At 32.7% G+C, this 8,778-nt stretch overlaps 1 protein-coding gene across 6 annotated transcripts in view; it reads right to left on the reverse strand.

The window, feature by feature from the left end:
* The window catches only part of LOC106459286 (dynamin-binding protein-like), a 79,162-nt gene that overhangs the window by 6,910 nt on the left and 63,474 nt on the right, over nucleotides 1–8,778 (reverse strand). For all 6 annotated transcript variants that reach the window (XM_022385735.1, XM_013918897.2, XM_022385734.1 and 3 more), the window contains 2 exons: nucleotides 5,864–6,025; nucleotides 5,040–5,222 (listed from right to left, as the gene is read on the reverse strand). In XM_022385735.1, coding sequence (XP_022241443.1) covers nucleotides 5,040–5,222; nucleotides 5,864–6,025 — 345 coding nt within the window. The remainder of the gene's footprint in view (nucleotides 1–5,039; nucleotides 5,223–5,863; nucleotides 6,026–8,778) is intronic.

Genomic DNA, 8,778 nt, shown 5'->3' on the forward strand with positions numbered 1-8,778 from the left:
TAAATTCTTAATTCATATGACTTACTGCATGTCACAAATAAATGTATGGAAGTACATAGTAAAAAGCCACAATTAAGTAATTGCAAAATCAAACCAACAAACATAGGAAAATTACAAGATGAAGACAACACTTATCAGATAATCATCTTACTAAGTTAGCACAATGCACATACTTATGAATAAAAACAATGCATTTAGGGAAACTTGGTTGGTTGTTTGGGGCTATCTGCACCAAACAAATGGTAAAAAATAATAAGTAAAATACTACAAAGACTAAAAAGAAAACAAGCTAAAAAAACCAAACACTGCCCAAAATGGGTAAAAAAAAATCTTAAATAGAATAAAAAAGGCCAATGGCCCACAATTTAAAAACACAATCAAGTTTGACAGTTTCGCCATCACAAATGACACCATCGAACGTCAGGGGTAAACCCGTAGAAAGTGCACGTCAAAAATGGTGCCACCACTCACAGTTGTAACGACAACATGGCAGTAAAACGTGGGCTATTGTGACTTGAGTGTCACAAAGACTACACATTGGTGGATCAGTCCCAAATGAATTAAAAAACTGTAACCAATGCGTAGCCTAGCCAAGACAACTTCCTCCTTTCGATCTTTACGAAAACAAGATGGCTAAAGAACAACAGAAGATTTGAAATTGAAAAACTTGTTATGACATTGCTCACTCCAAATCGACTGCCAATTGGCACAAAGCCGAGCCTTGAACACAGGACATATCTGGGACAACAGGCACAGCTGTGACTGCACCACAATAGACAGACTTAGTTGTGGTGTCAGCAATTTGTTCCTGCAAATACTGACATAGCCAGGTGTCCAGAAAAACTGGATAGAAATGGAAAATAAAGTAATATAGGCCAGTCATTTTTGAACATTGAGGAGAACAAGGTGAGAACTAATATTAAACAATTACTGGGCCAGTAGACAGCTAAGAGATTTGGTTTAAACAGTACAGTCAGTGTACTGCTTAGGCAAGAGAAATGGTATACAACTCGGCAGCAAATATAAAAACTGCATAGGGGATCCTGTGAGCAACCACAGAGTCAAAACACACCATTGCAGAGTCCACTGAGTCATCTGATTTCGAACCATCCAGGAAAATGAGAAAAGAAGAATAGTTCGAAAGATATTCGGCAAAGAGAAGATGGTACTTCCAATCGGGAGTATCCACCTTCCTCAGATGACTTGAGAAAATGTCAGAGGTGGGGACGGTAACAAGCCATGGCGGGATGGGCCGATCATTAGACTCAGCAGCATCATCAAATGACAGACCCAATTCAGCCAGTCATGCCTGGATACAAAGACCAAAAGGAAAAATGGCAGACAACCCCAGGTAGGATGCTGTAGTAAGGATCAAAGCTTGATCGCACACTGTAAAGAAAGTGGCAAATGTTGGAGGTGAAGAGGAGGTTCATGGAACTCAGAGTACAGACTCTGGACTGGCGAAGCATGGAAGGCCCCAGTGCAGAGCAAAAGCTCAAGATGGTGAACAGGATCCAACATCTTCAATGCAGAGGGCCTGGCAGAACTGTAGATCCATAGTCCAGCTTGGTTCGACCTGCTCCCCAAGAAGTGGAAGAGAAGACATGGAGAATTTTCAGTGCCCTTGTACACTTGACAAGTAGCTGCTTGATGTGAGAAAAAAATATAAGCTTACAGTCAAAAATAAATCCCAAGAACTTTGCCTCAGGAACCACGTGAAGAACAACACCACTAAGATGAAGCTTGAGATCAGAGTGTAAACCCCGTTGGTGGCAAAAATGAATGCAAATGGTTTCAGAGAAAGAGAAGGTAAAACCGTTTGCTATGGTCCACTTCAAAAGGCAAGTGAGGGCAGTCTAAATGTCATGTTCAACAACTAACAAGAAATATGGAAGTCATCGACATAGAGGCCATTTGCATCAGTAGGATGAAGTTGTTTAGTGATAGCGTTGATCTTGATACTGAAAAGGGTGACACTCAAGACACAACCTTGAGGGACTAAAAGTTCCTGTGTGTAAGAATGTGATAGGGACAAACCCACACAGACTTGGAATTGCTTGTCAAGTAAAAAAGATATTAATAAAAATGGGTAAATGGCCATACAACTCATATGAATGGAAGTCCCACAAAATGTCAAACCTCCATGTAGTGTCGCAAGCCTTCTCAAGATCAAAGAAGACAGAAACAAGATGTTCTCTCTTGAGAAATGCTTCTCTGATTGAGATTTCAAGTTGACAACTATAAGGAGAAGAGGAAGAGATGCTGAGATTATAGAACCTCAGTTAATTGTTGACTATAACAAGTTTATGAAAAGTTCCTCAACTACTATTCAAATGGACAAAGGTCAATAAAATGGTACAAAAACTGTTTTTCTGGCTTTTGGATTTGACCATAGTCAATGCTTTTATTTTCTACAAGAGAAAGACCAATCAGCTGGAATTATCACAGAAGTCCTTCAGCAGGGAGCTGGTCATTTCTCTTGTCGAGCCACTACTTGAGAGCAGACCCAGTCCTTCTGGTGCTTCAATTACAACATTTGCACAGGACTCTCTTTTGAGACTCATTCTTGACAGGAATTATCCAATACTTGTCAAAACAAGGTAAAAAGAAAGATGTAGACTGTGCCTTACAAACAACAGGATACTCACAAAGTGTACATTCTGTGATACTCTGCAAAGAAGTTAAGCTTTAACTTAGTACATAACCAAAACTGCTGAATTATCACAGCTGATTTATTTTGCATGATATAACAAAATCAAAATAAATCTGTTTATGATTGTTTCACTAAAATATTCTTTATGTACCATATAAAGGTGTCTGCTCTTTCTTTTCCTCTAACAAATGGCTTTCTTTTTCTCTAAAAACTAACAAGTATCTTAGATTGTAGCATCTTAGTATTTTTAGTGTATTTGAACATACAACAGTGTTTTCTTTTTACAATGTTTTTGCCTGAAATATTTTTGTAAAGTTTTCTTTTGTTATTCATACACCTGTATGTATGATACTTCCTTTCATTTTATAGTTTTTTTCTGTGCAGAGCTTCATATATATTTTCTGAAAGTTCTTCATTCTCAAACATTTGTATACAATTCTGTATATCAATTTGTATAACTTGCATATTTTTGTATTTTTTCTGTTATATATACACTTGTATGCATAATGCCTCCTGTCATGTGCATTTTCTAAAATGTAAATATATCTATATAGTTAAGTGAAATACATGTATATAGATTGGTATTCATTTATAGTTTCTGTTGCATGTGTTTTCTGAAAGTTGTTCAAATTCTTGAACAGTTATATACAATCTGTTCAATAATGTGAACAACTTTGTATAACTGTACATTTGTTTCAGTTTTTGAATGTACATTGTGAGTAAATATTTACATACATTTATATACACTGCTTTCTTTTACTGTACATTTCTAAATGTTATGAATAAATACAAGTTGTAAGGTTTCTCATGCAGCATCATTTGTTTTTACTTTACCTCAATTTAGACAGTTAGAAGCCCTACAAATTACAAATCTAACTATAATACCAATATTTGCAAGCTACACTGATATTTCAGCTACCATACGTTACATATATATCTATATATTTACTCATAAGTGTTTAAGTTTTATTTATTTTTCTCAAAACATAGAATAATAAATGAAAATTAAATAGAAAACAATGATTTCTAGTACTTATGAGAAGTTATGGTGATAGGAATATATTTTGCCCTCGTATGCATTTGCTAAGCCTCGTTATTTTTGAGTGGAGAGTGAAGGAATATAATTTTTGTAGGCTTCAAATATACACTTTTTACTAGTACACCCAAAACATCTGTAACTTGCTGAAGTTTATAAATAAAATATGTACGTGTCAAAAAAAATTAATATCCGTTCAGAGTAACAACTTGGTCACCACCATTCAACAGTCTTGACATAATTATTATTTTCTCTTCCAGGCTCTTTACATAAATCATGTGAAGCACAACCTGTCCTTTCTATTGGTTATAAATACATCCTTAAGAAAAGTAGGTGAAATTAAACAAGAGGTTTGGAAAACATGGAGTAGGAGGAAGTGCAAGTCTAGTTGATTTGCTACATATATTGATTTCTCAGCAAATCAAATTGGTGGGAGATTCTAAGTTTATATTCTAGCTTGCAAGTATCCAAACTTCATATATCTAATTCGTTAATCAATTGTAGACATATATATAGTAGGAATAAAAAATATATAAACAGAGCAACAAGACATGAGGAGGTGCTATGTGACACACACAAATTGATATTTAGCTTTCTTTATATATATATATATATATATATATTTCCTTTTATATTAAGAAATTAAAACATACATAATATTAAAATTTGAAATATGAACTATGTTTTGATACCAATTTTATTGATATAATAGTAATAATAATAGTTACTTATTAAACTCTTAAAAATAAATTGCTAAAAGACTGTGACATGCAGTTAGACCCACCCGTTGCAAAAGGGTTAAAGGATGTATAAACAATAAGTAAAATATCTGTAACACCTTTCCACACACACTCTCGTCATCAGCTTCACTGTACCAGAAATGAGATACTTAGAACAGTACATAACAAAATAGACTAAACATTTCCTGGAAAACCAGATGATCTTCATGACATCACTAAACTCCCTTTGTATATATCACTTATTTGATTACACCACCATTCCCAGTTTGCCCCTGAAGAAGAGAGGTCCACCTTTTGAAAGCACCTGGGTTATAGGATTTTATTCATTATTACCATCTGATTTTTATAGACAAAAAAGTTAGTGATAAATCTCACACAACCAATAAAACATTTTTATGCATATTGTTTTAACTAATTTAATAGTTATTATTTGTGGGTTTCTACATTGTAAAAACACTTTTTAAATGCTTTAATAGTCTACATGTGGTTTGAGACTACAAGCGTATTTGAATTCCAGAATAAAATTGAAGTGTTTATAATAACTAAATCGCTTATTTTAGAAGTTGAATGAAAACCTTAGAATTTCATAGTAACGTTACTAAAAACTTACTTGAGTGAGAGATAACATTTGTTTCGCTGTTCGTCCTAAAAGGGTTTTCCTTGCCTGAAGAAAGCTATGCAAACACTCCTTAAAGATATCCCTACTGATAGCACACACGGAAGGAAGTTCATCAAGTAATTGAGAATTGAGAGCTATGTAGTTGTTCTTTGCTTCTTGTAGTTCTTCTTGAAGCTAGTAATACCAAGTACCTTTTTTTAAGGCTTCCACGATCTCAAACTTAATAGCATATATATATATATATATATGCATATTTTGCATGAATTATAAACCTAAATGTAACTTCTTTAAATACAGCTAAATATTCCAGATATTCTTAACTTTTTTTTAATAATAGATATTCCAGTAAATTAAATTGCATGCATAACTAACACAATATTTTTCAAACAAATCATTTTCTTATGAATTTAAAGAAACTACAAATTAGTGTTTGTAACATTGTTTCAAAGTGAATTAAGATTCACCAGCTAATTAGCACATAGCTTAAAATAACAAAAACCAGTTAAAAATTACAATAGAAATAAATACTTTTTTGATCTTACAACATTTCCTAACCCTTATTTGATTATATAGAGGCAAAAGGAGTTGATAAACGTTTATTTACTGAAATAGTTTTCTAATATTTAAGACAGATATTTCTAATACTATATTGGTTCTGCTTTTTATTATTATTGTTATGATATTTGTTTGAATATGACATGCAGTTTCTTATGTTATACATTTCAGATTACCATACATCCCAAAAACATCTTTACACACCCTCAACAACTTTACTTATGGTTAACAAAATGAAAAGAACAAACTGAAATGCTTACAATTCGCTGTTTTGCTGCATCCTTGTTAGGCTCTAAACGGTTGTTACAAGCTTCGTAGTCTAGATATTTGTCTCCTCTCTTTTGAATCAGATTATTTGGTCCATGATAGGCTGTAAGTAAATTGTTGAGAGGCACAGTAACATTCTTTCTAACAGCAACTTTCTGAAATAACATAAATAAATTATATATATATGTGTGTGTGTGTGTCTAGTATTTTAAATAAATATGAAAATTATGATACACATATAGAAGCCACATACTTTGGATAATTGTAACTTCATCTCCAAATTTCTGTTAGTTCATAGCATTACAGCAGAAAATACAAAGTAAAAGCAAATAAGTTGTATAATGCACAAGTATTTTGTACTTGTTTTAACCCTTTCGTGACAGGTCACAGGTGAAAGGCCATGTCAACTCATTTGTTCACTCCCATTCAAAATTTTATTGAACTACTATTTCATGAATTTATGTCTATAACTTTGGTATCCAACTGTAGATTATAATTCAAATTTTAGTACTATATATTACTCAATTTCTTAATTTAAAAGTAAATATAAAAAAAACACAGATAAACATCGATTTTTGTGTGTGTCACGTTGTATGTTGAATGCAGCACTGGTTCAAATTAGATGTTTGTGCAGTCAAAATACAGTCTAATAGTTTCGTACGAATTAGAAACTCAAATTACCAATATTGAGAAGCTAGAATATAAAATAAGAGCCTCTTATCTTTTCAGTTTGATAAGATATTGCTCGTGTGATAAATCAAACACAGTAGCACCCCGCCCACCTCTTTCCATTTTTGGAAATGCTCCCTTATATATATATATACTCACTTCTATATATGACAAGAATAACCAATTGGAAGCTCAGAAGGTCCCTCCAGTGCCTTTCTCAGCCATTTTAACTGGCTTGGTGTTATTTCTTTCTTTTGAACCAATATTTCAACGAGGTAGGGTGTTTCTTTAGTCTGCTTGAAATTTCATATTTTTTAGACTAAAATACATCTTAGTTACTGAGCTTGATAAGTTATAGTGGAATGCTATGGTATTGATGTAGTAATTTATGATTCTTTAGTTATTTAAATGTATATATATATATATAACCTAAAAAAAATAGTGTGTTTCATATCCTCTATGCACAACCTATGTCAAGCAGCAACTGAGTACAAAGGCCATAACTAGAAGAGATAATTGATTTACTTCTTTAGTTACTGTTCTATGTTTTAAGAAAAATAAGTTTAAGAACTTATTTCAAAATAGCAATAATCTATATACACATGTATTTTATAATAATTGAAATGTGACTGCATTTTACAAAATACTAGTCTACTAAAACAAAGCTAAGACAAGTTACTTTGTACAGACCAAAGGTCAGTTTTATGTTATTTGATACGGTAACAAGAGTGCACGTGAGCCGCATCATTGTTACTTCTGTATTGTTAGCCAAGCACTGCTGAAAGGTCAATATAATAAAAATAATAAATATATATAAATGCATAATGTTACGAGATTTAAGCTATTTAGTCAAAACATTTATGTTTTTGTGTTATAATTTGTGTTTATTTTAGAATGAAAGAGGCATAATTTATATTTATTTCCTAGTTTTTTTTATGGTAGTTGCGAGATCGGTCAAATCTACTGAACCCGTACACAGATTAACTACTGAAAATAACAAATAAAATATAAAGTTTTTTCTTAAGAAATGTTTGATAACTATCTGGGCATTATAAATATTTTGCATTTGAAATTTCAAAATTTTCTGATGCATAAAAGTACTTTTAATCTTAAAATCATTACTTTGCATGATAGATAGGCAGCATGCGAAAAAAAGCACGAGAAAAACATATTGCTTTACAAACCTTAAGGCTTAGTAAAAAAAAATTTGATATTTTGTGTGTGAAAGCATTGTAATGTTTACTGATAATCTGCCAAATTTCGTTAATATTTGCTTAACCCATTAACTGCGGATGACGGATATTTCCGTCAGTCGCACAGAAAACGACAACTGAGCTGCTCCTGCTGCAGCTAATGGGTTAATAATTTAAAAGTTATAGCATGAAAACTATAACAAGCACCGAGCCCATACTGAAAGAGTTAAACAAACTGTTACATTTTATTTTTATGTTACTGTATGCTTGTCATTGTATGATTGTAAAATGTTGTTACAATTGTTCTGTATTACTACACAAAATTAATAACATTCACACTGGGACATTGTGCAAGTCAACCTATGGTTGTGCGTGTTTCACAGCCTATTTTTCCCTCCTTTCACCAAACATTATGCTTGGGATTACCATTTTTCTAGTCAGGTCTTGTTCCTGATAAAATGACATGATGGATAAGAATCTGCTTGTACCTGTCAGCAGCTAGTCTAATCAAACAAACAATCTGTCATGATTATTGTCAAAAAAGTGGATTCAAATGTAAAAAGTACCTTCCCAAAAGTTTTGCTCATCCCATTTCTTTTAAGTTGATGTCTGTTTCTATAGTTTTGCTATTAACTGAAAGTAGCAGAAAGTCAGTACAGCTAAGACGTTTAATCCCTTTTTTTCACATCTCATTTCATTATATTTTCTGTGGTCATTAAATGAACTGTTATATCTATACACCTGGAAAAAAGTTAAGCACCCCCAAATATTTTTCAGAGTTGCTTATTGAAAATAAGGTTTAATTTTCACGATGTTGAGCAATGTTCATAATTTCAAACATAATTAAAAGGATGTGAGCGTTCAGGTGTGACATTTAAATCAGGCGCGTTTTTTTCCCCACGTGCAACTTGCTCCCTTCTTCACGTCCAATATGCACTATTTTCTCGTGCATCAAATCCGTATTAAATTTAAGTCCCGAATTTCTGAATGCAAAATCATTTTAAGTAAGAATGGCAAGAAGACGGAGTTGCTCTGGACATCAGCAA

The sequence above is a fragment of the Limulus polyphemus genome, unplaced genomic scaffold, assembly GCF_000517525.1.
Source record: "Limulus polyphemus unplaced genomic scaffold, Limulus_polyphemus-2.1.2 Scaffold587, whole genome shotgun sequence".
Classification (NCBI taxonomy): Eukaryota; Metazoa; Arthropoda; class Merostomata; order Xiphosura; family Limulidae; genus Limulus; species Limulus polyphemus.